The 21,493-nt window shown below is 42.5% G+C and overlaps 1 protein-coding gene and 1 long non-coding RNA gene across 2 annotated transcripts; one reads left to right on the top strand and one right to left on the bottom strand.

Moving 5' to 3' along the window:
• Positions 1 to 1,666: 1,666 nt before the first annotated feature.
• LOC135528180 (uncharacterized) lies at positions 1,667 to 8,214 on the top strand. Its single transcript, XR_010453515.1, has 4 exons — positions 1,667 to 1,751; positions 2,765 to 2,840; positions 3,211 to 3,278; positions 7,641 to 8,214. It is a non-coding gene; the product is annotated as an uncharacterized LOC135528180 (long non-coding RNA).
• A 4,719-nt stretch (positions 8,215 to 12,933) lies between these two features.
• LOC135527556 (UDP-GlcNAc:betaGal beta-1,3-N-acetylglucosaminyltransferase 7-like) lies at positions 12,934 to 15,092 on the bottom strand. Its single transcript, XM_064956052.1, has one exon. It carries the CDS (start codon positions 14,708 to 14,710, stop codon positions 13,463 to 13,465), a length of 1,248 nt encoding a protein of 415 aa, XP_064812124.1. The 5' UTR covers positions 14,711 to 15,092; the 3' UTR covers positions 12,934 to 13,462.
• Between the last annotated feature and the right edge of the window lie 6,401 nt (positions 15,093 to 21,493).

Below are 21,493 nucleotides of genomic sequence, written 5' to 3'. Positions count from 1 at the left end.
GGTAAACACACCTGATTGCTATTGTGAGGTGAAGGCTTCATGTCCATCCTCAGGCCTATGTCGTCTCAATGAACAATGGTGTATTATGCAACTGAGCCGCAGTGCTTGAGTTTCACACCTTCCTCATTGGGCTCCCTCTTACATCGAACAAAGACTATGATGGGTACTGCAAGGCAGCTTGGGACTAGTGTAGTTCTATAACAATAGTCTATAACTAGTAGGAACAAACCTAAAGAGGTCTGGATTGTGCATCTGTTGCCGTCTGACTCAAGTCATATTTGTTTAAGATAACCTATAGCATGATTTCCTAGTTTAATGCCTCCATCATTGACCACCATGACATGAGCCCTGATTTTGACTGCAATTCAAACAATGGTCCTCAATGGGAGTTGAGCCTACCATTTCCCCATTCTCTTTTGTGAATATAATGAGCCTGCACCTAGCTTGCTCTTGGCTTTCTTGGCTCAGTGCAGGGCTAGCCGGGTTAGCCCCCCTTGGTCCGAGGACTGATACATTTCTCCCTTTCCCCTCCTGTTACCTGGGAGATGGAGCCGGAGCAAAGAGGTGATTGAATTTCCTGTAATTAAAATGAGAAGCAGAGAGAGACAACAGAGAATAATGGATGCCTGTCCCCAGCCCATTGACTCAGGGAGAGGAGAGGTGCCCTTTGTACACAGTTTACCTTTTGAGGTAAATGCTCTCGAGCAGATATGCTATGACGGCTATTGGGCTATCAATCTCATCAGACTATAGTAATATAATACTGTTGGTTTAAACAATCACATATGCAGGCTTTTTCGGGTGCTAATACGCTACCCTCTTTCTGCCATGCAACCTCCTTTCGTATTTCATCCTCTGTGTAGAGAGGTGCATCATGCTAAACTCATGCTAAACTATAAGTGTGTTATAGTTTTTTTAGCAAGCTATCCTCATTTAATTTTTTTTTTTTTTTTTTAATTTCTGTTAAGGCTGTTAAAGGTGGTTTCCCAGACACAAATAAAGATTCTCCATTGAGCATGATTTTTTTTGTCCAGTATTAGAAGTAATCTGTGTCTGGTAAACCAGCCCTTAGTCTTTTTGTTTCGGTTTCAGCTCTCTAAAGGCTCTTGTTCTCTCTCTGCCTCTTTGTCAGTTCTGTACAGGTGCACTGAAGCACAGCTCGACGGAGGTGAGAGAGACGGCCGTGCGCATCGTCCTGGCCATTTACCGCCTGCACAAGAACGCCATCCCCTACTACCTCCTGGCCAACGACACGCGCACGAACATCCTCCACGAGAACATCTCTGACGGCTTCGCCAGGATCGACAGGCAGCCGGTAGAATCCAAGGCGAGGCCCGTCTGTTTGAATGAGTCATGACGTAACGTTGGACATGCTCAGTTGTTGAGGGATGGGTGACGAGCTGTTTCTTTTCCGTCGCTTGTGTTCCCTTACCTCATTAGAGAGCAGGGTATCCCAGTCCCATTAAGTAACGACCGTGCTGCTATTAAGTAATGTTCCACTGAGTAACGTCTGGCCATGTCTCACTGGGGGAATTAAGGACACATTTTCATCATTGCAGTGGAGTCTATCTGCAAGGCTCCCAGACATGACTGGGCTGTTAGAGAAGGACGGACGTATACCGTGGCATTAAGTGTTTCAATATGCTTCTTTCATTTTGTTTCAGAAGTCAAAGGAGGGAGGCACACAGCAGGAGGGGAAGAAAGAGATCCGCAGTCTTCAGGAGTAGCTGGCTGCCTTGAAGGAGATCAGTGTAGGTGGAGCTGTCATCACTGCACCTATTACCTAATTTCCTTCAACAGGCCAGCGTGTCTGTGTCACTCCTTGTTGTGCCCTCATTCCACTCCCCATATTCCACTGTACTGGATTTCCATTGTATAAACCACTGTATAATCACACACATAATACACTCCATGGTATTGATTGAATATTTTCAAAAGACAATTCATCATATGTACCATTGCTTGGTAAAATGCATTGGGATATAAGCACAGTTATATGGTGTTACAGAACGTTTTAGACCGTATGTGCTGTATTTCTGCAAGAAGTTGAATTTGCAGGGGGGTTTTGCATAAAGGAGAAGAGAAACACCAAAGGACAGGAAAAGGAGGCTGTAAAAGCTATACAAATAGGTCTGTATGGAGGTTGAAAGAACCCTATCCTCAACCACTGTTCAAACTGTCACGAACCGGCTCAAAGCCCGTAACAAAGGGAGACAACGTGGAGATAAGGAGTAACAAAATATATATTTATTAACCAAAGCAACTAAGGAAAATATACAATGGTGTGTGTAATCAGTAATCAGTAGTGTAAGTGAGTGTTTTGCATGCATGTATGTGATAATGCAGGGTGTTGAAAGGTGCCAATGCAAACAAACAAAAGGCCACCAAGAACCACAACACAATCTACAAAGGTGTCTGCATGGAGAGTCTCCTCCATGAATGTGGAAGAGGTCTATTTATCCTGGGACACACCTGGCCCAGGTGTTTCCCATGTAGCTGACGACCCTCCCCAACTCCGCCCACCGGCATCCTAATAAGGAAACAAGAACAAAGACATAATACGGCAGACAGAGTGGGAGGGTCGTCACAAAACGTACACGAACCAGGTTTCATTTTGGCCAAAACCCATTGTGCATCACATTCTTTGTTCTTATGGTAGAATGCTGGTTGCACCACTATGTGAGGCATTCTTTTAAGGACTACAGTACACTGTCCCTTTACATTTGTAGTGACAGCTGAGAAATGTGTCCCTGTTGCTTTGCAGGTGTCAAAAAGGCTTCCCAAAACAACCTGGCAGATGCAGGAGATGACCAGTCTTCAGTTGTCAACCACTTAGACAAGTGAGTGTTGATGCACAGCAACATCTGAAAGCTTTCAAGCTATGAAGCTGACTGAAATTCTGTTTCAATTGCCTCATGCATCTAATAATGCAAAACACCTAATGGGGAACATAGAATGTCTTTCTGTAGAATGCACATTCATAATGTGTTTCAGCATGTGTACATTCTCAATATGTTTCAGCGTGTGTATATTCTGAATTGGTATCAACCTGTGTATATTATTGTTTCAGCATGTGTGTGTATATTCTCATTGTGTTTCAGTTAGTGTGTATGTTTACAATGTGTTTCAGCCAGTGTGTGTTTCTTAATGCGTTTCAGCCTATATATATATTCTAAATGTGTTTGTCTCTGTATGTTCTGTGGTGATAAGGATGAGTCCTTCACTGAAGATGGACTGGACCTGCACTATTGCTGCGCCGCTGTGACCAATGTAGACAGGTAGGCAAATGCCAGCATGGCTCCAAACTGGATTTACATAGAAGTTACTTGCAAGTGGCCTTGGAAGTTAACTATCTATGAAATGATAATGTCCCATAATTGATGAAATAGCATGAGGATGATGGGGAACCAGGAGGAGCTTTGGGTGGAGTGAGGATATGACCGTGCAGTGTAGACACATTGACGTGTGGTTTTGTGTGTCCTTGTTTTGGAGGCTGAAGTGTTTATTTCTGGAGGATGTTGTGTGTCTCAGGTGGTTCAGATAATCAGCCTCACAGAGCACCTGTTGGGGGAGTGTGAGAACAGGGCTGGGTTCAGCCAGTGCCCCCGGTGCTCAGAGGCCGTGCTCACGGACAAGCTCACCCGCCACACCCAGAGCCCTGTCTGCAACCATCAGTCTCAATGCTCATCTAGCACCGTCTAACTATGCTAACGGCTAACTATGCTAATAGAAAAACCTGCTAGATCCTAACCCTGCTAACAGCTTTATTTAACCTTTATTTAACTAGACAAGTCAGTTAAGAACAAATTCTTATTTACAATGATGACCTACCCCAGCCAAACCCTCCCCTAACCTGGCCGACGCTGGTCCAATTGTGCACCGCCCTATGGAACTTCCGATCACGGCTGGTTGTGATACAGCCTGGAATCGAACCAGTAAAGAGTCTGAGTGGGGAGGGAAAAAAGGGGTCAGCTTTGGCCTTCAGGCTCAAAGAGGGCGGGGGATATAACTGTCAAACAAAACATCTTTCAAAGAAATCAAAGTACATTTTCAAACAAACTAAAGGTAAGCAAAAAGCTGTGCCCTGCTAACTATGCTAACCCTGCTAACTGCTAACCTTGCCAACAGCTAACCCTGCCAAACCCTTGATCCAGCATTAGTCCATGCTTGCCAGAATCCCTTCCTTTCTTGTAGTCTTTGTAAACAAGTGTATTCTCACAGCCAAAGGTATTGAGTCTTTTGTGCTTGACTCTTGTACGCTTTTGTTATTCTTTCATTCATGTCTGCCTATTAACCCTCAAGGGCTCTTAACAGTGAAGCCAGTAGGGGTGTCAAGTAAGCTCATTAAAACAGTACTGTGTAAATGACTGGTAGAAAGGAAACATTCTCACTGAGAGGTAACATCACTCCACGGCGGTGATATTGTGGAATTCAACCTATGTGTCCAATCGCTTGAATAGTGCTGAATAATATGTATAGACAACATCCTTTCGGTTTGAGAGCGAATGGGAACATATAAAACAATACCATGGTAATGTTGTAATAAATAGAAACCACAACATCAACTAGGAAATCAACTCTGAACATGTTTGTTTTGCCAGGCCAACTACAGAGACATTCAACATATACTAAATTACTAAAAGTATGTGGACACCTGCTTGTGTCATGGGGATTAATATGGAGTTGGTCCCCCCTTTACTGCTACAACAGCCTCCACTCTTCTGGGAAGGCTTTCACTAGATGTTGGAACATTGCCGCAGGGACTTGCTTCCATTCAGCCACAAGAGCATTAGTGAGGTCAGGTGTTGCACTGATGTTGGGTGATTAGACCTGGTTCACAGTTGGCGTTCTAATTCATCCCAAAGGCATTCAATAGGGTTGAGGTTAGGGCTCTGTGCAGGCCAGTCAAGTTCTTCCACACCGATCTCGACAAACCATTTTTGTATAGACCTCACTTTGTGCACGTATGCTGTAGCGTTAAGATTTCCCTTCACTGGAGCAAAGGGGCCACTAATCCACTATTTTGAAGTGGTGTACACATACATTTGTATATATAGTGTATATCCTTACTTCTCCGTTGTACACCATGCCACATTGCCATGTTTCAGATTAAGCTCTTACAGGGATTTCATCTGTCATTTTCTGTGGGCATTTTGGAGTTCTGTGCTGGGCAATGCATGTTTCTCTTTTCTTTCGGCCCCTGTCTCGGGCAAAGGCTTTAACCATTGTCCGTTGTGTCACAACAACTTCATACCCGGATAGGAGCTGAGATTCTGTTGCACTCGGCCTTGGTCCTTTTCACTGGAGCAAGTCACTGTTAGACTAACTGCATGTAAGATATGAAATTATTTGCAGTACTTCTCGACACAACAAGAAATATGCCAGCATTACATTCAATTGTATTAAAATGATCACTTGGGATCAGTTTTCTTAATATTTAGGCATTCGCAGAGACCACATTCACGGTAAACGCTGCATGTGGCGTTTAGTTTTGCCTGCGTCTCCATTTGAGGTGAGAAAAAAAAAGTGATACAGGCCTAAGGTGAATGAGGCAGTAGGCTAAAATGCTAAGTATGTAGATGGACATAAAGGTGGTTTAGAAAATCTAAGGAGATTCACAACCACTGGCACAAACCTAGTTTTACCTTGCCTTTTTCCTTTCCTGCCTCTGTTATTGGGCTGCCTTTCAATCTCCCACCACTCCGAGTGCTGCTAATGTTTTAGGCTTGAGGACCAAACAGCTGTGTGGAAACCATTGTCTGTCATGCCGGACTCAAAGCCCTCGGGTCAAAAGAGCAATTTTATTAATCCAAAGCAAAAGAAAATGTGACAACTCTTTTGCATTCTGATTTATTATGGAGGGATAAAAAAATGAAGTATTATTAAAGAGATGGCCATTTGACATAGAGATGTGAACTTAAAATGTCATATGCACTTATAATGGCCTGTGTATTCAATGTCTTAAATGTGACAACCTCCACAACCCTATCCATTTTCCAAATTCTCCCACATGGTAAAGTGACCGTGAGAGTATTAAATATCAATAACAGCATTTAGAAAATATGGACACGAGTCCCGGTACAGAAAAAACACATGGATTTCACATGATCACATGTGAAGTGTTTCAAAAATGTGAAGGTAATGTGATAAGTATGTGACCTGTACAGAACATGAAACTACAGATCTGAGAACGTGATTACTGTGAAGAGTTCTAAAAACATGATTTCATATGTTAAATTTGACATGAAATCATGTGATATCATGTGTTTTTTTCTGTAAGGGTCACGCAGTCCGAACTAATCCGTTCAGTCCATTCACTTCCCTGTGATTGGGAAGGTCAAGATGGATTTTGGATGCACTTGACTGTTATGCCGTGAAAACGGTGATCGCGGTGTCGCCTTTTGGTTTTCTTCTCTGCTGTTTTTTGCCTTTGTTTTCCCTCGTCAATCATGCAGCTTGGTGTTACGGCCAAGCGCCTCCTTCCGTACTCAATCCTTCCGTACTCAATCCCTCCATCTGATACTGCCACGTTGCCTGTCCACTTAAGTAATGAAATGCCTTCGTGTTCAAGGGGCAAAATAAACACCTTCAGCTGCTGAAATAGCCCAAAGCATGGCCAACATGTTAGCATACATAGTTCACATACAAAGGGCATTTATCAGATTGAAGTAATCATGTGTCCCTGCTGTAGTAGAAAGACCTATAAAAACAGTAACTTTAAAATAGTGAATCATTCATTTGAGTGTAGTAATTCCCATATTCGATATGGTCTGGCTATGAATGACCATATTTGATTTCTTTATTAAAATTGTATTTAACTAGGCAAGTCAGTTAAGAATAAATTCTTATTTACAATGATGGGCTACCCCGGCCAAATACTAACCCGGACGACGCTGAGCCAATTGTGCGCCGCACTATGGGACTCCCAATCACGGCCGGTTGTGATGCAGTCTGGAATGGAACCAGGGTCTACAGTGACGCCTCCAGCACTGAGGTGCAGGGCCTTAGACTTCTGCACCACTCATGGTTTTCAAATAGGTAGGCAGTCGATTGTCAAGTGCATATGGACATAAAACAAAAAAAGCGTAAATAGTAAAAGATGCTGTTTAATAAAGGATATTTGAATAGAACATTTGAGCTGCATGATCAATGCATGTTCTACACTAAGCCTCCTTTTTGGGGAAATTTGACAGTGAGCGACTCTTCTCTATATAACATTTGGAACTTGTTTGGTGACATCCATCTCCTGTTGTCATGTGTATCGGACAGTCAAGAAACTGTGTCTTTCAACGACGATGACTCTCTTCACACAAGGACAGTGTCCTCCTCACACACGGACATTGTCCTCAGATTTTTTTTAAGAAGCACTGAAGCTCTCAAGCAGCTCTGCCCCATTCATTCTCCATCACCTCTCACACACTTCTTCTTACTTTCGGCAAGGAAAACTCTCAGTAGCAGTTTAACCTCTGCAGCCCAGGCCCTCGCCTGGTGTGCCAGATGAAAAGCCCCAGTGTTGAAGCCAAGTCGGCCATTAGGGGTCTGACACCGGCCCACAGTGCTGCTGCACAGGGGAGGGATAGAGGGAGAGAGTCAGGGGACTCGCAGGTCAACAGCAGACTGACTTGCCCTTTGTCCTCCAGGCCTGGAAGGCTCACCTCATGGGCAGAGAGGGCTGTAAACAGAACTCACGGAGGACTGCGGTATCGCAGTGAGCCCAGCAGGCACAAGGTAAGCCATTCATACACGCATTTACCCCCCCCCCCCTGCTCTTCCACCCAAAAGCCTGGGCTAGTGTTAGACCCATGGAATGGGCCCATGCTACCTGTTGGTCAAATATAGAGCAGTGTTCCTGTCTCATACCAAGAGGTGCATTGAAATGGTGACTTATGTCAATTTGGAGTGTAGTAAATAATGTGTTTGCATATTCGGGAGTTCATAAAAACTGGAAAGGCCAGCAATGCTTTCAAAATGCAAAACTAATGAGTGCATGTGAATGATCAGTATGTGCTCAAGTAACATGCTTGACTGCATTTAATCTGTTAACACTCTTTCACTGAACGTTTCTGTTGTCCTTTCCCTTCCTCCTAACCTCTGCCAGCACAGGCACCTTCATGTTCTTTCAGATGTCCTTTGTGTCCAATCAAACATGCATATGTTGACCAATGGGTAAATTGTATGTTTGTGTAGATCCTCCTCTAAATAAACAATGGTCAAACCACATGTCTCTGAAAATCTGTTCAAATGTATTTTGGAGTTTTTACCCTTGTCGGGTGGCCAAAATTAGGGTGACTAAATCAATGGAGGCCAGAGGGGGAAAAAAGTGGTCAAAAGTAAGGGAGCATTGCTTCAGCTCGTCTGGATGCTGTGCGAGAATTAACTACCTGACAGGCTCACTTTCCTCTTGAACTCGTCATCTTTCTTATCGAATCCACAAGACATATAACAATATAGAAGTAAGATGGATATAGATTTTGAGACATGACATGTAGTATTTCAATATTTTAGTAAACACTTTTCATATACAAAATTCCTGTTTTTCTAAATTCTCACAAAAACAAGTTCATCTCTGAAATGTAAACGGAGCAATGAGCATACCGCAAGCTTTTTTTCAAAGCCTTTTACATTTAATTCAGCTCATTGTGCTAACTTTGCGACCCGCGGAAACAACTTTGAAGACAACCACCACAACAGGTAAAATCCTCAGTTGCTGCGAGAAAGCTGCACCGCTCTGTCAACCGAGCTCTATGCTTATTATCGGATGTAATATATTACGAAATCTGACTTTTTCCATATACTATTCATGAAATGTTAGAGAAAGGCCCCACTGAACGATTCAGAGTAATCATGTTTATCTTGGTCAAATGTATTTTATAACACAAGTGAAATGTCCTCACCAAAGAGCATTGTCACCCACTCTGAGCAGAATGAGTGGACACCTTACATATGCCCATACTCCAAACATGTGCCCACACACAGCCAGCATTCAAACACTGTACAACCTGCTTGCCTTGCAGTTTAACTGTATACAATCAAATGTATTTTATAAAGCCCTTCTTACATCAGCTGATGTCACAAAGTGCTGTACAGAAACCCAGCCTAAAACCCCAAACAGCAAGCAATGCAGGTGTAGTAGCACGGTGGCTAGGAACAACTTTCTAGAAAGGCCGGAACCTAGGAAGAAACCTAAAGAGGAACCAGGCTCTGAGGGGTGGCCAGTCCTCTTCTGGCTGTGCTGGGTGATTATAACAGAACATGGCCAAGATGTTCAAATGTTCATAGATGACCAGCAGGGTCAAATAATAATAATCACAGTGGTTGTAGAGGGTGCAACAAGTCAGCACCTCAAGAGTAAATATCAGTTGGCATTTCATAGCCTCTCTACCGCTCCTGCTGTCTCTAGAGAGTTGAAAACAGCAGGTCTGGGACAGGTAGCACGTCCGGTGAACATAGCCGCAGGCAGAACATTTGAAACTGGTGCAGCAGCACGACTAGGTGGACTGGGGACAGCAAGTAGTCATCATGCCAGGTAGTCCCGAGGCATGGTCCTAGGGCTCAGGTCCTCTGAGAGAGTGAAAGAAAGAGAAAAAGAGAGAATTCGAGAGAGCATACTTAAATTCACACAGGACACCGGATAAGACAGGAGAAATACTCCAGATGTAACAGATTGAACCTAGCCCCCCGACACAAACTATTACAGCATAAATACTCGAGGCTGAGACAGGAGGGGTCAGGAGACACTGTGGCCCCGTCCGATGATACCCCCGGACAGGGCCAAACAGGCAGGATGTAACCACACCCACTTTGCCAAATCACAGCCCCCACACCACTAGAGGGATATCTTCAACCACCAACTTACCATCCTGAGACAAGGCAGAGTATAGCCCACAAAGATCTCCCCCACGGCACACGACAGGAAGATCACGTCATTGACTCAACCCACTCAAGTGACGCACCACTCCTAGGGACGGTATGGAAGAGCACCAGTAAGCCAGTGACTCAGCCCCTGTAATAGGGTTTGAGGCAGAGAATCCCATGAACACACTCAGTATATCCTCATGGTGGTGGTGGGTCATTCTCTTCTCTTTCTCCTGTGTACTGGGAAGCCTGGCAGTGTGGCTAAGCTGAAGCAGGCGTGGTGGGTGGGGGGTAGGAGCAAGGCCATGGACAAAGGGGGGAGGATTCCTTTGAAACTGTGAACCCACACCCAATCGTCCCTGCCCCAGTCTTCTCACACAAGGGCCTGCACAAGGGGACCCTAGATTGTCCAGGAGCCAGGAATTAGGATGGACCACAGTACCATCCCAACAGTATGAAATACCTTCCTTCCTCTGTCTCCTTTCCTTTACAATCACTAATCTGAAATGACATGATATGTTTCAATCAAATGGCTTTAGCCCCAACTATGTAGTCACCCTACACCAGTAGGAGAGCAAATGAGGGAAGGAGATGTTAGAGTTTGGGGCCACAGCTCTATGTTGACATCCTGACTAGGGAGGGATGGATTCATTTCCCTTCCCCCTGTGTCTGTCAGATGGAGGGACACTGAATATTACTGCAATATATTACTACATTATTATACTCAAATATATATGAGTATACTGTATACTAAATTATTATAATATAGTACAAATTCTAATATATTTATCTATTACTCCAAAGTCAATGACTACCTGAGTGTAGCATTACATTACAACTAGCTCTATGCATGGTATCTGTTTACATTTCACGTCTTATCTAATCAAATCCATTTTTAGGGAGGTGATCAAGAACCCGATGGTCACTCTGAATATTTACTTAAATGAGTTATTTCAGGGTTAAAAAAAAAACATTTTCAAAAATTTCGAAAAACCGGTTTTTGCTGTGTCATTATGGGGTATTGTGTGGGCTCATGAGCTGTGCTCCAATTTTACTGTGGATAGATTTATTTTGGACCTTTGTACAAATTAGAATCGAGCATAAGAGTTGCCACATCAATGTTACACTGAATTAATTATTTAAGGTATTGTTATTAAATGTTCAATACCAATGTTATTTAATGTTATTAGTTATATTCCATTCCAATATTATATTGCAATTAATATTTGTTTTAATTCATTAAAAACAACTATTGAAAACCTTTTGCTCCTGAATGTCAGTTCAAAGACTGCTGGGATTTAAAATCTTGCATTATTCAAATCATGTTTAGTTCAGTTGTATGTTTAATTCAGTTGTATGGAAAAGGAACAACAAAGAAAGAACAAAGAAAGCTCATGTGCAGGTCAGTTAAAAAGGACTTTACATCAAATCTCCTCATAGTGCGGTATATTAATGGTGACGTGCTACACCTTTCCCCCCCCATATTTAATTAAAACAATTCTAATAAGACAACTAGACCAAGCGTTTTAAGTATTACTTACTAAAGAATTTCTAAATAAATGTACCGGGCCAATTACCCCGGTACTTTAAAAAACGCCACTTTTCTAAAAACAACATTTCATGAAATTACTGAAGAAGTGTAGACTGTAGCCATTTATTTAGCTTTATAGTTGATGACCTTAATCCACATGCCATTTTTATTTCTCCAAACATTGCTTTTTTGGGTCAGCAATTGGACATTGTTCTTAGGGGAGCTGGTTACCCCCTTCGACCCTACTTGTTGTGGATAAAGGTATGCTTTTGCGGTTACATTCCCATGTACCGAATAAAATATACAAGTTAAATGGGGTTCCATTGCATTTTCAACTCTACTGATGCTTTTGTCACACAAAAGAAAAATGCATTATAGCGAATGAGCCCATTCTGGTCTTGGTACCGCGCTCTATCCAACATTCTGGTCATGGTACTGCGCTCTATCCAACATTCTGGTCTTGGTACTGCGCTCTATCCAACATTCTGGTCTTGGTACTGCGCTCTATCCAACATTCTGGTCTTGGTACTGCGCTCTATCCAACATTCTGGTCTTGGTACCGCGCTCTATCCAACATTCTGGTCTTGGTACTGCGCTCTATACAACATTCTGGTCTTGGTACCGCGCTCTATCCAACATTCTGGTCTTGGTACTGCGCTCTATCCAACATTCTGGTCTTGGTACCGCGCTCTATCCAACATTCTGGTCTTGGTACTGCGCTCTATACAACATTCTGGTCTTGGTACTGCGCTCTATCCAACATTCTGGTCTTGGTACTGCGCTCTATACAACATTCTGGTCTTGGTACCGCGCTCTATCCAACATTCTGGTCTTGGTACTGCGCTCTATCCAACAGCTCACAGATATGGAAACATTTTTTATTTGTAAAATGCCAGCCAAACATCGATCATCATGTCACCCTGTGACTACAATTATGGACCCCCTTGTGGCCCCCCTAACCGTGGAGTATTAAATCATTTTTACATGACTTTTTTTACATCCATTATTAGACAGTGGCAACGATGGTGATTATGAACATGGTCTTTTGCCTGCAATGCAGTGAAGAAAATGATGACAACAATAACGTCTAATGTAGCTGGCCCTTCTAACAGTACAACTGTCCCAGCTTGCCCCCCCCCCCCCCCAGTTGAAATGGTCTAGAACTGCCACTGGTTCTCCACAACACGGAATAGGGCCCTAAACCTTTATAATGTTGCATTAGTGACTTAGGTTTGTCTCTTATTTATTCAATTACGTAGGTGTATATATTGTCCTTCTGTATTTTGAGTACATATCCATCAGTATTGACTGTAGATGTACAACCATTTTGTGCACAGATTGAAACATCCATGTTTGATTAAATGAAGCTAAATGAAGCTGGACAGTGCTGATGTTGCTCTTTTTCTGGTTAGTTTGAGATGTCAAAGATGTATTTTAGAGGCACCTGTTGTAATGTTCTACACCAACACTTCTACACCAACAATTAGTGTTTGATATCCACCTAGCAGCCCTCAACTCTTACCCAGCACTACAGTCAAACACTGATATAACAAATACATATTTATTGAATGTGTTACAAACATCAATCCAAAAACAAGTTTTGACTCTTAAAATATAATTCAATGTGTTATAGATTTTGTACCTAATTATATTTTCATGTAATCTCCACCTTTTCTGTGTTACTAACACATCCATCATCTCAAAAGCACTAAAACTGTAGCATGAAAAGGGGTTTTCAGTGTCAAAGGCTGCCATTTATTTACAGATTTGGCTGAAAAAGTGGTTCATCTTGTAGACCTAAGGAATGTGCATTTACTTTTTTGGTTTTCCTGTTGGGATTTGGGTCTACCTATCTACATTAGAAAAACATTAACAAACAGGTAGGTGAGAATGAAAGAATGTCATTCATAAACATTTGTTTAAAAAAAAATCACTGCATGATTGTTCTCACATTCTTTCTTAGTTGGATATTTTTAGTGCACTACTAGGCCTACATACAAATATTACAATTCAATTATAAAATCTTACATTATTTTTGCATAACCTTTTGAGTCCTTTTGAGCTGTAGGTTGACACTCATGGTGCAGTCCTTTTGGCGCAAACCAGCTCCTTATTTTCTACTACGCTCCACATCATGAGTAGCTCCTGAGGGCTCAGTTTATGGACTACGATTAGGTTTTTGAAAAAGCACGGTTCGCTGTTCATTGGGCTCACTCTGCGTTTCATGATGCCAAAGGTCCTAAATCCCGGGTGCATCTCAGGTGCCAAGTGAAGCTTCTGGAGGCACATTCCCAAAAAGACATCATCAATCGGATAGAGCTCCAAGTCCTCTGAAACCACGAACAGTCTTCGAGCTAATTGTGAGGACATTAAAAACCCACCACCACCAACATAAGGTGGGTACGGTCTGTCAAACAGCTCTTTGGGGATGTAATATTTGCTCTGCCGGTTTCTGATGGGGATGGCTTTGGAGATGGTGTCCCCAACAAATACATTTAGAACTTTGCGGTCCTCAGTCTTGAAACGAATAAGTTCCAGCAAGTTATTTGTATTAACGAAAACGTCATCATCCCCTTTGAATATAAACTTGGCACTGCAGCAGTGAATATCAAACCATTTCAGAAAATTTACCTCTTTCAAGGTGAGGTTGAAAAATGTGTCCATAAAATCCCATTGGAGAATGTCTCCATATATCATGTCCTCATACTCAATCAACTTTTGAAGGTTTTTAGTGTCTTTGCCATTTGTAGCGCTTCCAAGGAGAAACAGCGTTTTTATTCTCTTACCATCAATTGTTTGTTCCCTACCCCAGGTATTGCGCACTGCCTCTCGCCTATCATGCTGTTCTATAACGGATTTCACCACCATGAGCAAGTGCACGTCTCCATTCCTGCACTTATCCGGATGGTTTATCAACATCGGGAAATATCGACAATGTCTATGTAACACAAACTGGTGGAACCTCGTGTCCAAACGGCGAAACCAATCGTTTTCCCTTACGGCTGAATCTTCACTGCAGTTCATAACGTGTACATCCCAAGTAGACGCAGTAGTGTTGGAGACGGTCATCCGTGGCGCATCCAAATCATCACCAATAACTGGCGGCGAGTAGTTTCCCAAACTGCTTTTCAATATGCGTTTTCCTTTGTATAAATCACACTCAGGTCCACACCAAGCGGCGTGTCCCATGCTTTTAACCTCCATATCGTCCTTGATGCTGTTATCCACAAGCTTGAACTTTGAAATCATCACTAAAGACGCAAAAACGAGAGACAAGCTCAGGAGAGTTTTCAATATCCTCTTTCTCCTGAAAAAATTATCCATAATTATAGCGCCAAACGCGTATGAATGAATGAGAAATACTTAAATTGAATAGGCACCCCTATTTTCATAGCATTTAATTACTCATTAGGGTCCATTTGAAGTCCATCATTATCCTTTGAAAAATGGAGAGCTGCGTGTAAAGTATAGGCTGGCTTCAGAGTCAACAGAGAAACTATTCCGTGTCCAGCTACATTGAAAATAAACTGGCTACGCCACCGTGCTATTCCCTTACAATTACTTTATTTTCGTTGAGAAAACAATCTTTGTTACATCATGCAAAAAAAATAAAAACTATTCGATGAGGGATAGTCTACCACCTGCAGACTGGTTTGAAAAGTGACTGTCGCCTACGAGCTTCTCCCCTTACTCACTTTTAATTCTCTCCTCCCCACTACACTTTTCTGTGACCAAATGCAGGTTTCTTATTTCACATCACAGGTGGCTCACTAGACTGCGCGTCCTGTTGGTTCACTAGACTTTGAACATCGACAAGGCTAGATATCTAATGTCATAGGATACTTGAAAAAAAAAAGAAGTCTAAGGTAGAAGCTATATTGTTAATTTGATTGCACCTATGCTATTTATTTTTCAAGCATTGTAATGTATTGTCATATTATAATGATCATAACGTTATACTGTATTATATAATATTGTGTATGATACAATTGCCCATCGAAGTAGCTTCAGAAAACTTGATTAGAATCTACTGGGGAAATGTGTTTTGCGGCAATCTCCATTAACACACACAAAAAAATATATATATATGTGTGTGTGTGTGAGAGAATAGCCCCCGGGGCCAAAACAGTGTAACTCCAGGGAAGGTGTAAGGAAAATCAAGCTTTTAGCACCCCTGTGTGTAGGTTTGGGGGAATTGTCTAACGTCTGTTGAGAGGTGAGTGCAGTGAGCACATTGGGTCAAACTTATGTCGTTTTTTAAAAATCATAAACTACCACGCTGTTTTGCCAAGTATCTTGGCCTATAAAGTGCATTCAAAGTAAGACACGATACTCAAGTAGTTAGCTAGCAAAACGGTGTCGCTAACGCCTGCTGTGTACCAGACTAGCTGGCTAAAAAGTGTCTTCGGTGGGGTTTATCGGCGGCTGACTTCCAACGTCTTTAACTTCTTTATTAACTGTACTGAAGCGCCCCTGCCTCCCGCCTGTCCTAGCTTCTTCTTCCACGAGGTTTAAGGGCGGTTGGCATCCAATAAATGTTGCATTACCGCCACCTACTAGGCTGGAGTATAACTCCCTTATACCTTGCTTGAAAAAAATAAATAAACAAATACCCTACCATCTACTACATTCACCCTACTCCACTATTTTAATCTATTAAGTCCTTCAAAATTCAAAAGGCACTCACACATCTGAGCAATCATTTTTACAGGTGCATGGCAACTTTTCGGATGTCAAGTCTCGCACACGCAAATACCTCTCTGCAGCTGCCACCACAACCTCTATTTTCTGTGACCTACATTCCACCCCTGCAGGACTGTTGATAACCATTGCTGTAAATATTAAAATCCAATCTTACTGAAACATATTACTTGTTGGCCTACCCCTCTGTACTGGTACAGATCTACTACTCACACCACTCCTCTCAGGATCCCTCCCCCTTGACCCATATTCCTCTACTTTCTTCACTGCCTCAGCATATGACAACTTCTGTTCTACTCTAACCCTGGAAACCTTTCTTCTTCTGTGGATTTTACATGGTGGTTGCCAACCAACTTTAAGTTTAAAGTTTTAATGCCACATGCACAAGTACAGTGAAATGCCTTTTTTGCAAACTAAAAACACAACAATGGAATAATTAATAACAATTTATTACAAGAAAAAAAATAAGAAAAGGAAATATTTAAAAAGTCAGATTCAAAACCAAATGTACATGTGCAGGGATACTGGACTGATGGAGGTAGATATGAATAGGGGTAAGAGGACTAGGCAATAAGATAAACAGAGTAGCAGCAGCTTGCATGTGAGTGGGTAACGGGTGTGTAGAGCCTGTATATATGTATCTGCATATTATGTGTGAGTGAGAAAATAATGAAGTGTTTGTGTGTGTTGGAGTGACAATGGGTGGGGGGGGGGGGGGCTGTGAGTGCATAGAGACAGTGCAAAGATTGAAATCTTGTAGTTATTTTGTTTGCTATTTGTCAGTCGTATTTCTTGGGGATAGAAGCTGTTCAAGCGCCTGTTGGTGTCAGACTTGATGCAGCGGTACCTCTTGCCATGCTGCAGCAGAGAAAATAGTCTATGGACTGGGCGCTTGGAGTCTTTGACGATTTTCCAGGGCCTTCTTTTCACACTACCTGATATAGATGTCCTGGATGGCAGGAAGCCCGGCCCCAGGGATGTACTGGGCTATCCGCACAACCATTTGTAGCACCATGCGATCGAGTGCAGTGCTATTGCCATACCAAGAAGTGAGGTGCATTACCTCCACCAACTGGACTGGAGTGTGGACCATAGACAGGGCCTAAATCCTACCCAATATTTTCGTCTCTAAGAAGAAGGAATACATCATTAAATATTACATCCTCTGAAGATTTATTTAGCAGTTCACTTAATCCTCCCAGTGGGATGTTTCCCCACCAATTTCAATGTACTATTGAGCCTTGTGTGTCCCAGCCTCAGCCTTGTGACTACACTTTCCTCCCTTCTCTCTCGGCCTGAGGACCTCCCTGTCCACACCCTTTCCTAGATCTTATACAGGAGTCTTCCCTTTCTCTCCTTGTTCCACAACTCTTGCCATGTGTTTTTAACCACTGTTTTTATTAACCCCTTGGCAAATTAATTCTACATTTGCACACATTTCTAAAAATGTGTTTTGCTTAGTCATTATGGGGTATTGTGTGTAGATTGATGGGGGGGGGGGGCGACTATTGAATCCATTTTAGAATAAGACTATAACATAACAAAATGTGGAAAAAGTGAAGGGTCTGAATACCTTCCTGAAAGCACTGTACATACAGTGACTTGCAAAATTATTCAGAACCCTTGAATTTCTTAACATTTTATGTAACAAAGTGGGATTAAAATGGATTTAATTGTAATTTTTGTCAAAAATCTATGCAAAAATATTAATGTCAAAGTGGAAGAAAAAAATAATATTTTAAAGATATATAAAAATTCAAATCTAAAATATATGCCTAGTCGTTGCATATGTATTCAGCCCCTTTGTTCAGTTCTGGAGTCAAATTTGGCTTAACAAATCCCATAAATTACATGGACTCACTGTGTGAAATAATAGGGGTTGAAGTGATTTTTGAATGATTAGCTCTTCCTCTGTCCCCCATACATACAACATATGTAAGGTCAAGTATTGAATTTCAAGCACAGATTCAACTGCAAAGACCAGGGAGCTTTTCGAAAGCCTCATAAAGAAGGGTTGTGATTGGTAAATGGGTAACAATAACAAATGAGACATTTAATATATATTTAAGTACGGTCAAGTTAATAATTATGCTGTGGATTATGTATTAAACCACCCAGACACATACAAGTTACTTGTCCTTCTGAACTGCAGGACAGGAATGAAACTGCTCAGACACATTACCATGACACCATTGGTGATTTTTAAACAGCTACAGAGTTCAATGGCTGTAATGGGAGAACTGAGGATGGATCAACAACATTGTAGTGTCGACCTAAATGACAGAGTGAAAAGAATACAAATATACATATTGTATGGCACTAAAGTAATACTGCAAAGGAACACACTTTTTGGCCTAAATGCAAAGCCTTATGTTTGGGGCAAATCCAACACAACACTGAGTAACTGCCTCTTTATTTTCAAGGATGGTGGTGGCTGCATCATGGTATGGGTATGCTTGACACTGGCAAACACTCAAGTTTTTGAGGATCAAAAGAAACAGGCAAAATACTAGAAGAAACCCAATTTTCAGCAGGACAATAACCTACAACACAAGGCCAAATCTACACTAAAGTTGCTTACCAAGAAGACAGTGAATGTCTTTGTGAAATGAAACACACCACATCCATTTACGTATATAGCGGAGATACTATTTAAAGACACTAATCACCCACCACCTCCCTTATCCCTTACCAGTCCTTGCAGAGTGATTAGTGGCTACCAGATTTGGACAAAGCCCGTATGGTTGCCATTTATGACTGTATATTCCAATATGAATGTTCAATACGGGTGAGCAAATGTGGCTCATTTCACAGTGGTTTCAGAGGCCTGTAATAAGAGATATGACGCTAATATTGGTGTAAACTCTACATAGTTGTGTTCTGTTTGTGTCACTGGGTAGGCTGATACCTCATTTCATGGGTGCCCACTCCATAGGTAAGGCTGAACAGTGCATATACACTCAGTGGCCACCCTGTGGTTCGATCCAACAGGCAGTGAGTCACATGTCCGTGGCTTGCTATATAAAGCAGGCAGACAGGCATCGAGGCATTCAGTTATTGTTCGATTGAATGTTAGAATGTGTAAAACGAGTGATCTAAGCGACTTAGTGTGGTATGATCGTAGGTGCCAGACTCACCGGTTCCAGTATCTCAGAGACGTCCGGCCTCCTGGGCTTTTCACTCACGACAGTGTCTAGGGTTTACCAAGAATGGTGTAACAAACAAAAAACATCCAGTCAGAGGCAGTCCTGTGGGAAAAAAACAGCTTGTTGATGAGAAAGGTTGAAGGAGAATGGCAAGAATTGTGCAAGCTAACAGGCGGGCCACAAACAGACAAATAACGGACAAGTACAACAGTGGTGTGCAGAACGGCATCTCGGAACTCGTCGGTCCTTGTCACGGGTGGGCTATTACATTTTTACTATCTAGCCAATTTTGATCCCCAATAGGGTCAGCTACGACGTCATCTCTCAGAGCAGTCATCCCTCAGGGTCTCTATGCTGCCACCTACTGATCAAATCAAATTGTATTTGTCACATGCGCCGAAGATAACGTAGACCTTACCGTGAAATGCTTACTTACAAGCTCTTAACCAACAATGCAGTTCAAGAGATAGAGTTAATAAAATATTTACTAAATAAACTCCAGTTCAAAAAAAATCTATGAATCAATCAAAAAGTAACACAAGAAATGTACATAACAATAACGAGGCTATAACGAGACTACCGGTACCGAGTCAATGTGCGGGGGGACAGGTTAGTCGAGGTGACTTGTAAAGTGCCTATGCATAGAGAAACTGCTGCTACTTGCTGTTTATTATGCAAATAGGGTCAATGTAAATAGTCCAGGTGGCCACTTCAGTCCCCGTCAACTTTAATGGGGGCCTGTTTGGCCCTCCTTTTCCTATAGTCCACGATCAACTCCTTTGTCTTGCTCACATTGAGAGAGACGTTGTTGTCCTGGTACACTGCCAGGTCTCTGACCTCCTCCCTATAGGGTGTCTCATCGTTGTCGGTGATCAGGCCTACAACTGCTGTGTCGTAAGCAAACTTAATGATGGTGTTGGAGTCGTACTTGGCCACGCAGTCGTGAGTGAACAGGGAATACAGGAGAGGAATAATCACGCACCCCTGACGGGCCCCAGTGTTGAGGATCAGTGTGGCAGATGTGTTGTTACCTACCCTCACCACCTGGGGGCGGCCCGTCAGGAAGTCCAGGATACAGTTGCAGAGGGAGGTGTTTAGTCCCAGGGTCCTTAGCTTAGTGATGAGCTTTGAGGGTACTATGGTGTTGAACGCTGAGCTGTAATCAATGAACAGCATTCTCACACAGGTGTTCCTTTTGTCCAGGTGGGAAAGGGCAGTGTGGAGTGCGATTGAGATTGCGTCATCTGTGGATCTGTTGGGGCAGTATGCAAATTGGAGTGGTTTTAGGGTTTCTGGCATGATGATGTTGATGTGAGCCATGACCAGCCTTTCAAAGCACTTCATGGCTACCGAGTACTACGGGCGGTAATAATTTAGGCAGGTTACCTTAACTGCCTAATATGTTATCTCTCAGTGCAGTGCATCTCTCAGATAAAGTGGGGGTCTCGAAAGGAACCAATAAGGAGAAGTGGGGGTTTTGAAATATGCCACTCAAGACGCCGTTTGGGTTATCGGACGTCAGTCATAGTCTGCAGAAATGAAATGAAGGAATTTCATTTATGCAACAACAACAAAAAAGATGAACTCACTGTGAGTTGCCTATGAACATTACCTACAGGTAGCCGTATGCGTAATGTTATGTTTTTCGTAAATGTAAATACTAGCTAAAGTTAGCTACATTAACTTATTTTACATTCACTTTACAATCTATGTATTATTGAATATTTGAAATAATAATCATATTAATAATAGTAATTGAAATATCAAGTCATGGCGGTCCTAGTAGTTATGAAATTTCAGCGCTTCTAGTGTTAAAATACTCTTTCGAAATTCCCACTTCTCCTTTTTATGGTTCATTTTGAAACCCACACTAATCCTAATATGGATCCTTTCGACCCCCCCCCCCCACTATTCCTGACAGATGCACTGCACTGGGCGTAGGTGGCGGCAGCCTATCAGTAGGTGGCGGCAGCCTATCAGTAGGTGGCGGCAGCCTATCAGTAGGTGACGGCAGCCTATCAGTAGGTGGCGGCAGCCTATCAGTAGGTGGCGGCAGCCTATCAGTAGGTGGCGGCAGCCTATCAGTAGGTGGCGGCAGATTATCAGTAGGTGGCGGCAGCCTATCAGTAGGTGGCGGCAGCCTATCAGTAGGTGGCGGCAGCCTATCAGTAGGTGGCGGCAGCCTATCAGTAGGTGGCAGCCTATGACTGAGATAATGTCGCAACTGGCCCCCTGTCAATTTTGATTTTGTGGCTGTGCT

The sequence above is a fragment of the Oncorhynchus masou genome, chromosome 33 (assembly GCF_036934945.1).
Source record: "Oncorhynchus masou masou isolate Uvic2021 chromosome 33, UVic_Omas_1.1, whole genome shotgun sequence".
Lineage (NCBI taxonomy): Eukaryota > Metazoa > Chordata > Actinopteri > Salmoniformes > Salmonidae > Oncorhynchus > Oncorhynchus masou.
Note: the sequence above shows the minus strand (reverse complement) of the source record. Positions and strands in the feature narration are given on the sequence as shown.